Below are 17,812 nucleotides of genomic sequence, written 5' to 3'. Positions count from 1 at the left end.
AACCGCGAAATGAACTGGAATGAAAAATTTGAAATGGGTAATTCCAGCCTATAGTATAAGGGATTGTTATGACAATTAGTGAAATCGAGAACTAAGTTATTTAGGTCGAGTATCTTCATGCGCCGAGTTATTAATTTGAAACATTTTTTTAGTTATACACTATGAAAGTCTCACAATTTTATTACATTCCAAAAACTTGTAAATTTCACGAATGACAACTATCAGTTAGTTTAATTAAATGTCAACTAAGTTCCCTAATCGCCATCTGTTGGTAAGTAGTTAAATGGTTAGATGTCGTTTTCAAATTGAACACATGCCTCTAGTGTTCAACGGTAGCAAATTACCATGGTGAGATATCTTTTTGCTATGGTGAGAAATCTTTCTAATAGTAATCTGTGAGAACTTGCAATTATTCATTTCATATTTGCCAAAAATATGCATTTAAATATATTTTGCTAGAATCTGCCACGGTGCCTTAATATTGCATTTCAATTTTATTAGCGTGTGTGAAAATATAAGTCGAATCAATGGTAAGATTTTTTACGAAGATTTTTAACTTTAATGTTCTCCTTTAAATCTTTAATAGAATATGAGTAAGTAGAGTACTATTTCGTCTAACTACCCCAACCCTAAATGGCAACCCTACTCAAAAATGTCCCTATTGTAATGCGGAGTGAAATACCTTTCGCTTGATACCCATATCGGCATATCTCATGCAATTTTTTTTTTAATTTCGAATAGGTAGCAACCCTACTCAAAAATGTCCCTATTGTAATGCGGAGTGAAATACCTACCTTTCGCTTCATACCCATATCGGTATATCTCATCCAATTTTTTTAAAATTTCGAATAGGTGGCAACCCCACCCAAAAATGTCCCTATTGTAACGCGGAGTGAAATACCTTTCGTTTGATACCCATATCGACATATCTCATGCAATTTTTTTTTAATTTCGTATAGGTGGCAACCCTACTCAAAAATGTCCCTATTGTAATGCGGAGTGAAATACCTTTAGTTTGATACCCATGTCGGCATATCTCATGAAATTTTTTTTAATTTCGAATAGGTGGCAACCCTACTCAAAAATGTCCCTATTGTAATGCGGAGTGAAATACCTTTCGTTTGATACCCATATCCGTATATCTCGTGCAATTTTTTTTAATTTCGAATAGGTGGCAACCCTAAATGGCAACCCTACTCAAAAATGTCCCTATTGTAATGCGGAGTGAAATACCTCTCGTTTGATACACATATCGGCATATCTCATGCAATTTTTTTTAATTTCGGATAGGTGGCAACCTTGTGAAACATTCTGAGTGACATTATCTCTGTGCCAAATTTCATTTAAATCGGTTGAGCCGTTCCCGAGATCGTTCGGCCTATACAAATATACAATAATTGCTCGTTTAAAGTTACAAGATTACTGACTACTAAGCTTGCGCTGCTTTTATACTCTCCGTTGCTTCATTCGCATATTTCTACTAAAGTCTAGACGTTTCGCCTTCTAGAACTGCTGTGTCGCCTGCTTGGATGCGTGTGTATGTGTGAGTAACAACTTCGGCTGATGACTACATCTGTGTGTGCGAGATAGCTCTCCGTCGCCTTCTATGTATGTGTATAAAAGATGATGTATGTTTCATGTACACCATTGTGGCTCGCTTTAATGTTTTTGTTGTTGCGTGATTATTTACTAACAGCCTATTGATGTGAACTTTCGCCACAATATTTTAAGATTTTCAATTATTCCGGTGTTCATATTGTTACGAGTCTACTCTACTTGTTTACTTTTTTCTAAATAAATTGTATTCAAATGGATTAACAGATATATATTTTTTCTTGCAGTTCAGGTAACAGTACGTGGTCCAATTGACATACGTACGGGAATGGTAATGAATATAACTGAATTAAAGGCTGCAATGGATAAGGTCATATTTAAAGAGCTTGATCATAAAAATTTAGACGCAGATGTCGAATTTTTCAAAAAGACGGTAAACATAATACAAACAAAAATACAAATCCTTAAGAATACTATTATCAATAATTTTATACTTTAATCTTTAGCCCAGTACCACAGAGAATGTATGCGTTTATATTTGGGATAATGTACGACAAAATTTACAACGTCCAGAATTATTATATGAAGTAAAGATTCAGGAGACTGATAAAAATTCAGTTACGTATCGTGGGCCATATCAAAATGGTTATTATCAGAATATGCAAAACAAACGTTCAGCCAAAACTTCGTGCACTAATATATCTTCCGATTCAGACTAGTGACCGACCGTTGCTTATGCTGTAATTATATTACTAGGGATGAAACGATGCCATGAAGATATCGATACTTTTACTTGCAAGAAGCATCGAAAAAAGTATCGATACCTATTAAGTATCGGACTGAAAGTATTAAATTAAATCGCATTCTCGCCGCGTTGCTTAAATTTGAATATTTGACAGCACCATAAAGGCGGACTTAAGGGCCAATTAATGGTGACTTATCCATAACCAGATAAAACAGCTGATCGAGCCAACCTTATGGAAGTCAATGTAATCGATTAATGGTGCCATACCATAACGCTAAAGCCATAACCATACCATAGCAAACCAATTGGTTTTGGTTTTCCGCCATAACCTAAAAATATTTGAGTTGGTGAATTTATTAACGTTTTGTATATTTTATTTATTGTTTTGGATACGTTTAGACTAAGAGACTTATTGTTTGTTGAATATGTTTGTAATTTTTTGCGTTTTCCTCATTTTTATGAAAATGCCAGATGTTTAAGGTTATGGCACCATTAATCGATCTCAATGGAGATGGTTATGGATATGGGTATGGTTACGACGATGACGTTAGGGTTAGGGAAGTTTAATTGGGCCTTTACAAGCCAACCTAACAAAAACGTATTGTTGCAGTTTTCTGCAAAGAGAGAAACCAAAACACGTATGTAAATTCGCCTTAAGGTAGCAAATCTCAACTTTTTGCATCGCTTTACAATCCACATACTTTGTGTAGAAGATATATTTGCGGCAGTACATTGAAAAAAATTGTTCTGTGGATCCCGTAGCCGGTGCTGAGCCCTCCCAGGGTTAAAGGGAGACCGGAAGATTTAAAAACTTTTCTTTTTACACTACCATTTTCAATTTCGGATACAAAACATGCAGTGAACCGTCTTGTAAATTGTAACAAGCCATTTTTTGTAATAGAATTTTGATTTATTTAAAAAAACATATCAGACTAATTTGCGAAACTAACTATGAAAACAGTCCAAGTGTTGAGACCATAATAAGAAAGAATGTGCGGTAGTAAATTTTCGATAAATCATGTTTCGATACAACTAATGTTTTTTCCGATCACCAGAACTCGATGCAAAAGTATCGACAACACATTTTCTTGGTATCGCATCAAAAGTATCGATACTTACTTGCATTTACTAGCATCGTTTCATCCCTTATATTCCATGAATTTAATTTAGAAATTAGAGAAATGACAAAGTTCGTATCGCACGTTTTATTGTAAACAGATTCAAATCAAAAACTGCGTATTTCGAGATTTTTGTATACCCCAAAATAGATGGCAGGTGAGATTATGATCACATTTATAGAATACTTAAGGGGACAAAAATGGCCGCCATAGCTGTCTTTGAATCTAATTTGACAATAAAACTATACGAGAAATCAAAACTTGGTTTGCGTTTTCCCAAAAAATTAAAATTATGGATTACTTCTATTTACAATACAACGTGTGATATATTGACTACAACCCAGCCAGCATTTTTTGAAAATTTTGATCAAAAAATATTCAAATATCATACCCTAAGATGATTAAAAACGTTCAAATTTAAAAGCATTTTCTGTTCGAAAATTAACGTATCGTCGGGAGAAAAATGTACCATAAATGTGATTATTCTTGAATAATCATTTATGATTCATATTTCGAAACGCTTTTTATTCATATTTGATATCATTGTAAAATTGAGCTTTAATTGTTTTAGAGTAATATTTGACTGCTTTTCACAGCCATTTTCTGATCATATTCGTGAATATATTTCAATCGTTTTGGTTTAGATTTTTGAACCATTTTTGAATGCGATTATGATGCATTTATTCTTCATATCTCATTCAAAATAAGATACTACATAATAATGTTATTTCATCAGGGGAAGAAAGCATGCGGAAGTGAGCTATTTGAACCACAGGTCACTCGCAAACAAACTTGACCGATATTCACCTGCGACTACAACATCCAACATCAGCTATGATCGTCAATATCTTAAAATACGAAACGGTACGGATGTTGAAGACATATCGAGGTACATATGTCAAGAGAGTTTCACTTACCTGGTCAAATAGCTCACAACTTTTATATTGTCCAACTATTATGTATTATCTGGGAAGCCGAAGGTGGAGAAATGGTTGGAGAAATCTTCGGGCATGAGCAGCATTTGCATTAAATTGTCTTAATAATAAAAATTTAATATACATATTTTTTCTGAACTTCATGATTGAAAAAATGTGTGTATTTGAAAAAAATAAGTTTTTCAATGAAAAGTAAAATTTTAACAAGTATAAAACTCTTTATTCAGTTAACAAACATAGTCAGAAAAGATTCAGAAAGGTGAATTAAAAATGATTATAAATGTTTGATCACCTAAAGTAAACACATTTGATTCAAATATGATTCCAAAATGTGATTGAAAAACTATATTCAGTTTTTGTTCATCGAAAGGTAAGCATATTTGATTATTCTTTTTGTTGACTTTTATGAAATCTTCATCTTTTATGGACTTCAAAAATGATTCCAAAACGTGATCGAAAAATGATTTTCAGTTTTTGATCATCAAAGGTATTCATATTTGATTATTTCTTTTGTTCAATTGTATGATAACTCATTATTTAGTCAGAAAGAAGAATCAAATTGTATTTATATGTAGGGAAATTCAAAATTTAATCATCTAAATGCCGTGGGGGAATGATGAGAAATAAAAGACATAGGAAATTTATATGAATTGATTACACTTTTATTAATTGATTAAAAGTAAGTTCAAGAAAAACGCTTTGTGTTAATAATAAATATAAATATATGATTAGACATATGTACAGGCGTACCAAACAGATTAAGGGCCCCATTCTCTATTGCGAAACGAATAGAGTTGGGATTGTACCGGGTATATACCATTTTTATGGGTAAATACCAGGAAAATACCCGGAATATTCCTTTTTTGTATCTTTTTTTGGGTATTTAAAAATCATTTGAATTGAGGCTGCTTTGAATTACAATTCAGCAATTCAATTTATACGTAATTTGAAATTAAAAAATTTTCGTTTTGATTTTAGACAAACAACCCAGCAAACACTTGGAGTCAACAATTAGTCTGAAAGGAGTACAAACTTTTGATCATTTGCACTCGTTATGAACTCATTTAGGAGCCTGAAGAGAATGCTATATGACTTCTAGCACGTTCATATTTTGCCTCTAACGTACGTCTTATACAGGCCTCCTTCCGATATCATATATGAGCCTTATTGGCCTCAAATACTACTAATTTTGAGTTCTCATGTCTCTACTTCAGGGCTTTTAGGAACAATTTTTGACACATAACCGAAGCGAAAAACATAGGTGATAAAACTCCCATGAGGATAAGATAGAAATGAAATAAGTATTAGTTAAATTAATTATTTATTTAGAATAAATTGTCGCAGAAAAATTTATTCCGGAGCTGCCTAGTTTATCGATTTTTGTATTTTTCGTTTGTTCATAATTTGATCAAATTGGAGTAATAAAAGACTCTTAGGTGGTAGTATTTTTGAGGCTCATATTTTTCATATATTTCAGACCCATATTGAACTCCAGAACTGCAAGCGCTTCGAGATTGTTTTTTAGGGTACACATATTTACACAAACAAAGCTACCCCTCAAACATGCTAACGACGCTCATAATTTAAGAATCCGAAACGAGTCCAAAATAAGTGGGCAATGTAGGAATCAGAAAAGCTTCGAAACGCGTAGGAGGGTAGAACTATATATGCCCCAATAAGCGCTGACGATGCCTAATAAATAGGACATATAGGTGTGAGATAATCAGAGTTTATTAGAGTTAAAAATGACGCCGGAGAGTTCCAGTATAGTATAATATGAGCTTTTTAAAAGCCTTTTAAGGCACATGTCGGACTCTTATTTAGGCTCAAATAATATACGTTAAGAGGCTCATATAGGACGACCATTGCAAGAAGGGAAATACATTGGTTTCGGCCTCCCAAATAAGCTCATACCGACTGTAAACGCTCAAATTTAGATATTTTTTCCGACTATTTTTTTGACTTAAAATGTTTACTGGGTAAACTTAAGTTTTTGCAAGGGCATGCATTATTGGCTAAATATTTTTGAAAAACGCTGGATTACAGATTAAAACTAATTCAAGCGATAGCGTAATGGATAACTACCCACTAATATAAGACAAATTGGGTACATTTTGGATTGAATTTGTGTGTTTGTTTCCCATATTTTCCAAAAGATTATTTTTACCCTTCTTTTGGGTAAATATTTGGGTATTTACCCATTTTTACCATATATGTATAACCAATTTACCGGGTATTTACCATTTGGGTATTTACCCGTTTCCCATCTCTAGAAACGAATGATCGTATATAACGATAACGGTTCAAGACGAAAACAACTGACTCTTACGTGAAGAAAACGTAAAAAGTGAAGGCTCCATTACTGATACTTAGCATAGACTTGACTTGGCTTGCGAGCTGTCACTTACAGTTCTGTTAAATTAACATTGCATGTTACTGATTACTCAAAACTTAACTTGACTTTGAAGTCTGTTGAATTTTGATTTTCTATGTAAGTTCTAAGTGACGTTTACATTTTGAGATGCCATTTGTTTGTTTCCATTTCATTTTGACATTTTGTCATACAAATTGACATTTATTTAAAAATAAATTTCAACGCTGATTATGATGCCAGATTTTATGCGCCAAGTGGAGTATAATCGTGGCTAAGTTGCCGAGTTTACGCCAAGTCAAGTCAAGTCTATGCTAAGTATCAGTAATGGAGCCTTGAGCATTCTCTATAGCGATAAGTCAATAAAATAAAGAATTAAAATGTCAAATTCAAACGAGAATAAATAAGTTATCGTTCGTTGAATTAAAAATGGATATAGCAGCCAAAAAGAGGTAATTTTATTATAACTAACTTATTTAGAGAAAATTTTAATCCATGCTTTTGTTTTTAGTAACAAGAAAACTAGCAGCGTGCAGCTTGGAGTGCTAGTAAGTGAATTGGAAGCAAATTTGGACCTGGCAAGAGGTGCTCCTCAATTCGGGGAAGACAAATCGAAATGCGATTTTAAATGGAATGAGGTAGCCAACAAAATTAATGCTCTTGGCCCTCAAATAAGAACCGTGGTTGAGTGGAAAAAGGTAAGTGCGATATTTAAATTTATTTGTTACTACTAGCAACTTATCTGTAATCGTTCTTGTTGTAGATCTGGGCTGACCTCAAGAGTAGGACAAAACGCAAGCTTGCCGATAATGCGCGAAACCTCAATGGTACAGGTGGTGGGCCATTTTGCCACACACCACTCACGGAAACAGAAAGGACTATTGACAGGATTTTGTCCATGTCAAAGGCAGCTGCACCGGCAGGACAAGTATTTGGAGTATCTTTCTCGTAAGGGGCAGCAACAATAACAACAACAGCAATAACAGCACCAGTTACTGCAACAACAGCACCAATTACAGCAACAACAGACATCTGCACAATCACATGTTCAGACACACCTACAAAAAGATTGTTCGAAGAAAGCTTAGCGAAGTATGCAAAGCAGCAAGCAGAAGCTGCAAAACGCAAGCTCAGGAGGTGAAGAAAATTGCGAAAGTTGTAAGCACCCAAGCAGATGCAATGAAGTCTATTGCCGCAAGTTTGGAAAGCTTGGTTAAAATATTGCAAAATAAATAAAGCTTACAAATAACACCCGTCTTTATTACTTTGAGAGTTTGCTCAGTATGTATACCACATAAAACAATAATAATCTTTCCTTTTTCTCAAAATAGGGATTAGCAGGATTATGGCCCATCTTTAAAAAGTTGTAATAGACAAATGGAAGAGGATAATGAAATAAGGAGAAGAAAGAGTGGGAAGAGTAAGAGGAAGAAAGTAGGAAGATGAAGAGCAGGAGTAGGAAGAGGAGCATAATGTGGGGAAAGATGACGCGGAAGGGAATGTAGGGAAAGAGGAGAAAGAATAGGAAGCAGAAAAGGAGGAGAAAGAAGAGCAGGACGACGAGGAGGGAGGATAATTTTTCAAGTATATACAAACCAGTCTTCAAACCTGTTTACTTATAAAAAACCGCCAATAATGAATGAATATATAAAACTTTATTTATTACAAATTCTCTGCGATTTGTAGCCGAATATTTGTAGCAAGTGATTGCATATTTTCCACAAACGGCGTTGTTGCTGTCATCATCCTCAATTAACGGTGGAAAAGGTAACTGATGCTTAAAAAAAATACAGGTATTATGAAGTGCGCAACATACATTAGCGATTTGCTTTGCCTTTTCGGTAGAGTAATGCAGTCCACGCGAGCCTATTATGCTCCGAAATCTGTTCTTCAATACTCCGATGCAGCATTCAATAATATTTCTACCCTTTTTATGTCTTTCATTATATCGAATCTGCAATGCGCCACTGGGAGTGCGGAAAGGTGTCAATTACAACCATAAGTGGATAGCCGGAATCGCCTGTTCAGAAATAAAACTCAATAAAGTATTTAACACTAATATTATTTATTTTAAGCCCATCGAGAAGCCAGGAGTTAGTTCTCCCACTGTTGTAAGCACATTTAAGCTGCTCTTCGACTACGCTATGTTTCCAAATAAAAGAATCATGGTTAGCTTCGGGGTGCCTTGTATCCACGTACGTAATAACCATGTTGTGATCACAAATCTGTGAAGTAAAAAATAACTGAAAAAATATGAGGAAGTTAAACAGGAGGGAGAGGAAAAGGAGACAGAAAGAGCTAGGTTTACAAATATAGTAAGAGGAAAAATACAGAAAGAGAGGAATAGAATAAAACAATGAATTCACTGATACTTACCACCATGACATTTAAACTGTAATATCCTTTTCGGTTATGGTATAAATGTTATGTGTTACGGAATGAGGTTTGCATATGCATTTTCGTTTCGTCATATACATATATGTCTAAACACTTCCTTGCTCACCCGAAAATTTGCAACAAATCTGTGGTAAGGTGCTGTTAGTATTCATACAAACTTGTAAATATACACTTACTCAGAGTCCGGTAGGTCCAATACATTTAAGTTATCACGAAAATTTCTGCGTTCTACCCGTAGCTGGGCTTCAGGATACCGTTCGGTTATGATGTATACGGCAGCTGCATACATTTTGCTCTCAAACGGCGTTGGCGCACAATTTCCCGAAAACAAATAATAATTTATAATAATTTTTCTTATTTTTTTTTTTTTATTTAAACAAACCCAAAATAAACAAATCAATTTTGTTTCCAGATTTATTTAATTGAGTGAAAAAACATGAAAAACTTTAAAAAACTTAAGTGATTTTAATAAGTTTCTGAATAAAATACATATATCAACATATAATTTGACAAATGCTTTCGCCTATACTTTGGCATAGCGTAAGATACGTAAAGGTCGAACAAAATTGATAGAGAATACCATTGCTAGACGAAATCGTCAAGAGACGAATCGTTCGCCTGAGCTATCGTTCGCAATACAGAATGATGCCCTAAATAATGATATCAAATTAAATGGGGCATTTCATAAATGTCTACAATATTACATATCTGGTCACAAGCCATAATCGCCTAAGTCGAGATTTGATTCTGTCCATTATTTTAGTTACATTGAAAATTGAATTTTGGTGACACCCAGGGATGGTTCTGGCATGGATAGTTTTCCTCTCCTGGTAAAAGGTACTACGACAGTTTTGTTAGAGTTGACAGACAATCCTTTGGTATTATCACCTCTATCATTCGCAGGGTTATTGCATGTGATTGGATATTGTTTCCTCGTTCATCTCTGTGATTTAGGTTACTGCGTCATCTGCATACCCTTGTGTTCAAATCTATTGAATTTTAGTAACTGAACGAGGTCATCTATAACTAGGGTCCACAAGAGGGGAGAGATGTTGTTGTTGTTGCTGTAGCGATAAGAACACTACCCGAAGGCCTTGGGAAGTGTTATCGATGTTGATGGCCCCTTGCCGGACACAGATTCAGTACCTTCCGGTAACAAGCACCATTAAACAACTAGCCCGACCATCTCGGGAAAGATTTGGTATGACCACATGAAACCTTCTAGGCTATTCCGGCCTCCCACCGCCTATATCCATGAAGAACTTGGGGTCGCCAGAGCCCCGGCTATTAAAAAAACAGGATTCGCCACGGGTAGGTTGACAATTGGCTTGGAGAAGCTATATATTGCGCTGGCAACCCGAAAGGGTTGCGCTAAACAACTCCTGGTATTTAGTCGCCTCTTACGACGAGTCCCGCTGGGGACAAGAGAGAAGAGATGTTGTTGTAGCGATAAAGTTACACCCCGAAGGCTTTAGGGAGTGTTATCGATGTGGTGGTCCTTTGCCGGATACAGATCCGATACGCTCCGGTAACATAGCTCCATTAAGGTGCTAACCCGACCATCTGAGGAACGATTTATACCACATTAAACCTTCAGGCCATCCCTCCCTCCCCACCTCCTCATTGGAACCAGAGCCTCGTCTGTTAGTGAAACGGGATTCGCAGCTCGAAGGTGAGGTTGACAATTGGGTTTGGAGAAGCTATATATTACGATGGCAACCTTAAAAGGTTGCGCTACACAACCCCTTGAATCTGGTATTTTAGTCGCCTCTTACGACAGACATATATCGTAACCCTTGTGGCCACAATTGACTCAGTTGTCCCTCCCAACTAAATACTTATTTTTTTCTCTTTAACATGAATTGGGCTTATATCCTTGCCAATCAAAGCTTATTCGATAGCATGGGGTGTCGTGTTATCGAAGCCCCTGATATGTCAATGAAAGCGTAGAGGGTTATATTTTTAGATTCCAAAGCCTTTTCAACTTTTTTGGTGAGTATTTGTAGATAAACCGGATAACTCGCGTAGAGCTTGAACGGTTCATGATGGAAGCTTGAATCAAATTGTGGATTAATCTACAGTTAGGTAGCTATACAATGAAAAAAAAACAAAACAAAAGTTAGCAAATCTTTTTTAAAAGATGTTTGTTTCATTCGGCCGTGTTAAGCTTCGTCCTCCTCATACTGCTTGCTGTGCCGAAGGTTTATCGCGGCAAAACACTTCAACTGCATTCGGCCTGCTTTTACCAACTCTCGGGTTCATACCAAGCGTTCAAAATTCAGGTTTGTTGCGTCGAGCTCCTAAGCGCTATACAATTTCCCATGCTGCACGTTACTGTGCGAGGGCTATTTAAATCCCTTACCCTTCTACACTCTTCTTCTCTGATTTAATTCATTTGCTGTTCCATAGCGGAATTCGTCGATTTTCTGCTAGCTTTGCTCCCCGAGTCTGACGCATCGCTTGTAACGCTTTTTCTGCTATCGCTTATGACTATAGGCGTAGATGGAATGCCCTAAAGCTCTCAGACACATAGTGGGGCGCTATGGGGTTCGGCTAAGCCATTACACCACCGACAAGGTGCCTACCCTAGTGAAAGCCTTGAGTAAGCTAGTAGTAACAGATGAAAAAATCATGTTTCGACAGATATTGAACGTAGTTTCACTTTAAAAAAGTTGACGTTTACAGGCAGTTTTTTATCTCCATTTTTCATTATGACAAAAATTTTCCCCTTGCGGGAAAAAATTGTCCAAGTATCTTTTGGAAATTTAAAAAAAAAAATTGTTGGGACTTATTTTTAAATTTTATTTTTTTAATTTCAAAATATTAAATAAAACCTTCTTTAGGTACAAAAACTACTGTGTAAGCACTTGTTTGTTCTTAATGAATTGTCAAATTTCATATTTCTGCAACTACTTTTTTGTCACCTAAGTCAAAAACCGCAGAAAATGTTTCCGTGCACTTGTACCTAGCAAGAAAAATAATAAACTAATAGCGTTTTCTTTTCTGAAATAAATTGTTGCCTAAGTAAATGGTAAAGCCTTAATAGAGTTACTCCTAACCCAGAAAATGTTCAACATTTATAGTGCATACAAAGAACATTTCAACTCACCATATTCACTCATATTAACAGAGTTTATGTGGAACTTAAGAGTTGCACTCAGAGTTGCACTGCCCCACCGCCATTTTATAGAGGTTAAAAATGTAACGCTTTTCCGTTGCGAGCAGGCAAAAATTTTCACAAAAGAACGAAATAACCCGTAAATGCGTTGCCTGTTTTTTAGAATAGAACAACAACCCTTGCGCCGCTCACAAAAAGCGTAACACTTTAGCCAGAAAAGAAAACGCTATAAATATCTCTTACATAGGCAAAGGGCAATTTAGGTGATATGTCATTTGTGCGCCAACAAATTCTCATTTTTGCCTTGAATGGTTAATTATGGAACCTTATATCAAATTGGGGATTAATCTACAGGTATATCATTAACGGTTGAGGCTCTACGTGGGTTAATCGGTTTATCGATAACTACTGTCGATTTGTGTATATGAATATCTTGAAGCGAGGCAAATGTTAAAGATTTTGGTTTTGCAATATATAGGTACGCACTTGTAACTAAACCCACAATTTGACACAATCTTCTGTTATTAACCCTTCAGGGCAAAATGAGAATTTATAGGTACACAAATAACACAGCTCCTAAATTGTTCCATATCTCTTTAAGCAAGAAAGATTTAAAAAATTTTTATTTTTGTATTATTAGATTATTTCACAATTTGATATAAAGTTACATCATTGACGCTTCAAGGCTAAAATGGGAATTATCGGTACACAAATGGCCCAGTATCTAAATTGACCCATATCTCTCGAAGCAAGCCAGATTTTCTTGTTTTGCACCTGTAGATTAATTCAAAATTTGATCTAAAGTCCTGCGGTTCAAGCGCTACGTGGGACGTCCGGTTTATCGACAACTAATGACGACTAAACCGATTATTGTGCAAATCTCTTAAACCAAGACAAATGTAAAAAAAAAAAATTTTGTGCATTATGTATCTATGTACCTACTTTTAGATTGAGACACAGCTTCATTCCAGGTTCTACCGCGCCAGTCACTCCTTCTGGCTGCCAATTGGTCACACCAAGGGAGTTTAAATCGTTTTCCACCTGGTCGTTCCAACGGAGTGGGGCCGCCCTCTACCTCTGCTGCCATAGGCGTGTTCTGATAGAAACACTTTCTTGGCCGGAGCGTCATCTCCCATTCGCATAACATGGCCTAGCCAGCGCAGCCGCTGCCTTTTAATTCGCTGGACTATGTTGATGTCTGCATATAGTTCGTACAGCTCATTGTTAAATCTTCTTCGGTACTCGCCATCGCCAACGCGTAGAGGTCCATAAATCTTTCGAAGAACTTTTCTCTCGAACACTGCCAGAGTGTTGATGCTGGTTCCCAAATAAACGAACTCTTTTACTATTTCGAAATTATGGCTGCCAACAGTAACATGGTTGCCAAGGCGCATATGCCCTGACTCTTTGCTCGATGACAGCAGGTACTTCGTTTTGTCCTCATTCACCATCACACCCATCTCTACGCTTCTTTTTCCAGTTTGGAGTAAGCAGATCTAACGGGGCGGGTGTTTAGGCCGATGATATCAATGTCATCAACATATGCCAGTAATTGCACGCTTTTATAGAATATTGTTCCAGAGCGGTTAAGTTCTGCAGCTATTATAATTTTCTGCAGCATCAAATTAAAGAAATCACACGATAGGGGGTCACCCTGTCTGAAAGCTCATTTAGTTTCGAACGGCTCGGAGAGGTCCTTCCCAATTCTGGCTGAGCTGATGGTGTTGCTGAACGTCATTTTGCCGGGAAACCAAATTCAGACATAGCGGCATATAGGCAGCTATTTTTCGTGCTGTCGAAGGCGGCTTTAAAATCGACGAAGAAGTGATGTGTGTCGATTCTTTTTTCGCGGGTTTTTCCAAGATTTGGCGTATTGTGAAAATCTGGTCGATGGTAGATTTACCAGGTCTGAAGCCGCACTGATAAGGTCCACTCAGTTGATTCACGGTGGGCTTCAATCTTTCGCACAATACACTTGACAGTACCTTATGTGCGATATTAAGAAGGCTTATTCCGCGATAGTTGGCGCAGTTCGCAGTATCTCCCTTCTTGTGGACAGGGCAAAGAACACTTAGGGCTTCATTCTGTATTGCGAACGATAGCTCAAACGAACGATTCGTCTCCTAACGATTTCGTCTAGCAATGGAATTTTTTATCTGTTTCGTTCGGTGTTTATGTTTCTTACTTTATGTCAAACAGGAAGACGAAAGCAATTGTCAAATGATATGTTACCATCATTTAACATAGTGCAAATACACTAGCGATTCGTCTCGGAGGCGAAACGTAATATAGAATGAGGCCATTAGATTCCAATCGTCGGGCATGCACTCGTCCGCCCATATTTTGCGAAGAAGCTCATGCATGCGCCTTACCAACTCCCCGCCGCCGTACTTGAATAGCTCCACAAGCAATCCATCAGCGCCCGCGGCCTTGTTGTTTTGCAATCTGGTTATTGCTATTCTATATCTTCGTCATAATAGGGTGGGGCGATATTTATTCCATCATCATCGATTGCGGGATTGGGTTTGTCATCCCTGTGCGGTAAATCGCTGTCTCCATTTAGAAGAGCAGAGAAGTGTTCCCTCCATAATCTAAGTATTTTCTGGACATCAGTTACAAAGTCGCCGTTTTCGTTCTTACAGGAGTAAATTCTTATGCATTGCAAAAAACAAAAACTTTGTCATTTGCTTTGTTTCAAGAGATATACACAAAGGGACAGTGATTATTGAAAAACCGATTAACCCGCTTAGCGCCTTAGCCGTAAAGGATAGAATCTTTAAAGAAAGTGTGTCTTAATCTACAAGTGTCTAGCTATATAATGCAACAAACAAAATTTTGAATTTTTTTTGGTTCAAGAAATATACACAATAATCGATTTATTCATCAGGAGTTGTCGATAAACCGGACATCTCATGTTGCGCCTGAACTGTCAATGATAAAACCTTGAAACAAATTGTGGATCATTCTACAAATAGGTGCCTATAAAATGCAAAACAAGAGTTTAGAATATCTCGCTTACGTCAAGAGATATTGGGAAATTTCGATGCTGGGCCATTTGTGTACCGATAATTCTCCTTTTGGCCTTGAAGCGTTTACGATGGAATTTTATTTCGAACTATGGATACAATACAATCTACAGGTAGGTAGATATATAATACAATAAAAAACTAAATAAATCTCCTTTGATTCAAAAGATACAGAATAATTCAGGCGCAGGGTGTGTACCGATAAAATCCCCTTTCCCTTGAAGGGTTAATGATAGAAGCGCTCATGCCAAATTCTGGATTAATCTACAAGTGGGTATCAATATAGTGCAAAAACAAAAACTTTTTCATTTGGCTTGGTTCAAGAGATATACACAAATTGACAAAAGTTTTCCATAAACCGATTAACCCACGTAGCGACTAAACCGTTACGGCTTTTAAATTGCAAGCCTCAAAAACTGTGACCCATTATATTGGCAGCTTTAGAGCCTTAAGGCCGTTTTCACCAACTTTGCCTACGCTAACTTTATTTGGCCGAAATCTTTCGATGGTCTGTCATGAAAAGTGAGATGTAGTATTTTTTCTTCAATTAGATATTTTCAACCTTCATTCAGTTTAGAGTTCATGTTCTGGGTACAACATATGTTTATTGGCCGCATTTGCTTATAAGTACGAGGGATATATGCGGAGTACGAACGACCTCCGATTATTGTCATCGCCATCGATGCAGGGATGCAATTATTAGCGAAAAAATTTGCGGGATTTCAGATATGTGTTGCTATGACGGTATCTTTTTTAGGCCACATTTAGTATGAAATATATAGTACATTATATGGAACCTATCGAAAATTTTACAAAATTGGTATTCAAAGACGTGTAGCTATGTATATCAACATTAAGATTCCAAACATGGAAGTAAATAGCCCAATTATAAATATTCCCTCGGAATTTTGTTCTCGCGGATTTTTTTATTCTCGCGGAAAAATTCCTTCAATTCTTTTCTCCTAGGCATAATTCAATCACAAGAGGTTTGCTCGACTGAATTTTTTTTTACCATTTTGCTCCCCAATCGAATTGACATACGTTAGCTGTGTTGTTTCTTTACGATTTTTCGAAAAATATTAGTAGTAATAAAATAATTTTAAAAAAATGTTAAGTTAAACGGTTTTATTGAAAACAATGCTTACATGAAATAATAATAATACTAAAAGCTAGAAAATAATTAGGTAGGTCCTAGGTACTAGTCATCACACTCCTCATCAATCTAGGGCGTTGATCAGACAAATAAAAGCGTTGGGCGCATGAAATTTCTAAAAATGTAAGGCGTAGCATAACCTGATTACGGTTAAGTTGGTCTTATATGACTATCAATAGAAATTTTACGCGTCCAACGCTTTTATTTAGTTGTCTGATCAACGCCCTAGATTGATGAGGAGTGTGATGACTAGTACCTAGGACCTACCTAATTATTTTCTAGCTTTTAGTATTATTATTATCAACAGAGGAGCATAAGAAGAAGAAGACGGCGAGATAACACAAATCCGCTCGAGTTGCCTGCTTCCATTCAGCAAAGCCATTTTCTGGCGGCCAAGTCGAGTTGAATTCGTCTTTCGTCATATGTCAAAAGCTATTTAAGCCTTCTTAAAAAATCCTTGGCCAACCGCCCTATATTAGAATTATATTGAAGAATACCTTTTCTCAGAATGCTTTTCATTAACTCCCTCTTATGTCAAAATGCATTGACGTTATGCTGATATATGGAGTTTTTGAAACAAATGAGATAGTGTATCTTTGAATAAAATTACGTTAGAAACAAATTAGGAAAGAATGACCAAACCAACATAACTCTTTATCAATTCACGAAATATTTAGTAAAAAATTAATTATTTCCCCTAAAATCTGTTGGCATTTACAAATTTATTATCACTACTAATATACTACTAAAGGTACTTTTCTACTACAATTTTCGCAGAAGGGGATCGAATTATTTCCCGCTTTCCTTACTTCGTAAAAGCAACCCGTCCAGATTTTTCAATTTGGGAGTGTTAAAGCTCTGTCATCGTTGGAAAACAAACTTCTAGTAATTAAATCATGCTCCTAGGGAGAACAATAATTGGGAAATAGGATTTCGAATTTTCGAAGTTAGCTGTTTTGTCAATTGAAATTTCGTTGCGCATTTCTTATTTTGTTTAAAAAATTTAAAAGTTTAATTATTGTTGCGAATTTGTTTGAAATTAAGAAATAAAATATAAACAATGTACAGTATTACATTTCATATGGTATTCACTGAAATTAGTAATGAATCGGTGCCACAGCAACATCAACAGAGGAGCATAAGAAGAAGAATACGGCGGGATAACACAAATCCGCTCGAGTTGCCTGCTTCCATTCAGCAAAGCCATTTTCTGGCGGCCAAGTCGAGTTGAATTCGTCTTTCGTCATATGTCAAAAGCTATTTAAGCCTTCTTAAAAAATCCTTGGCCAATTTCTGGATGGCTGCATCAAATATACCAAGAGCTTTTCCGGAACGGAAACCTTTTCGACTTAAAATAAAGAATATTGTGGTATAATGTACATATTTTAACACAAA

At 36.2% G+C, this 17,812-nt stretch overlaps 2 protein-coding genes and 1 long non-coding RNA gene across 6 annotated transcripts in view; 2 read left to right on the top strand and 1 right to left on the bottom strand.

The window, feature by feature from the left end:
• pr (6-pyruvoyl tetrahydrobiopterin synthase purple) overlaps positions 1-4,550 on the top strand; it is a 28,027-nt gene extending 23,477 nt beyond the window's left edge. For all 4 annotated transcript variants that reach the window (XM_067765420.1, XM_067765421.1, XM_067765418.1 and 1 more), the window contains exons 4-5: positions 1,842-1,987; positions 2,061-4,550. In XM_067765420.1, the coding sequence (XP_067621521.1) occupies positions 1,842-1,987; positions 2,061-2,273 (359 nt within the window). In that variant the 3' untranslated portion in view covers positions 2,274-4,550. The remainder of the gene's footprint in view (positions 1-1,841; positions 1,988-2,060) is intronic.
• Positions 4,551-4,699: 149 nt separating this feature from the next.
• On the top strand, positions 4,700-8,017 carry LOC137239774 (myb-related transcription factor, partner of profilin-like). Its single transcript, XM_067765422.1, has 3 exons — positions 4,700-7,175; positions 7,235-7,421; positions 7,487-8,017. The coding sequence occupies exons 1-3, from the start codon at positions 7,153-7,155 to the stop codon at positions 7,673-7,675; spliced, it is 399 nt and encodes a 132-aa protein (XP_067621523.1). The 5' UTR covers positions 4,700-7,152; the 3' UTR covers positions 7,676-8,017.
• A 352-nt stretch (positions 8,018-8,369) lies between these two features.
• LOC137239770 (uncharacterized) lies at positions 8,370-16,460 on the bottom strand. Its single transcript, XR_010949476.1, has 3 exons — positions 9,297-16,460; positions 9,100-9,245; positions 8,370-8,948 (listed from the first exon to the last, which is right to left on the bottom strand). It is a non-coding gene; the product is annotated as an uncharacterized lncRNA (long non-coding RNA).
• Positions 16,461-17,812: the final 1,352 nt, after the last annotated feature.

Source organism: Eurosta solidaginis, chromosome 2 (genome assembly GCF_040869045.1).
Source record: "Eurosta solidaginis isolate ZX-2024a chromosome 2, ASM4086904v1, whole genome shotgun sequence".
NCBI lineage: Eukaryota > Metazoa > Arthropoda > Insecta > Diptera > Tephritidae > Eurosta > Eurosta solidaginis.
This window is presented reverse-complemented; position numbering and strand designations above follow the sequence as displayed.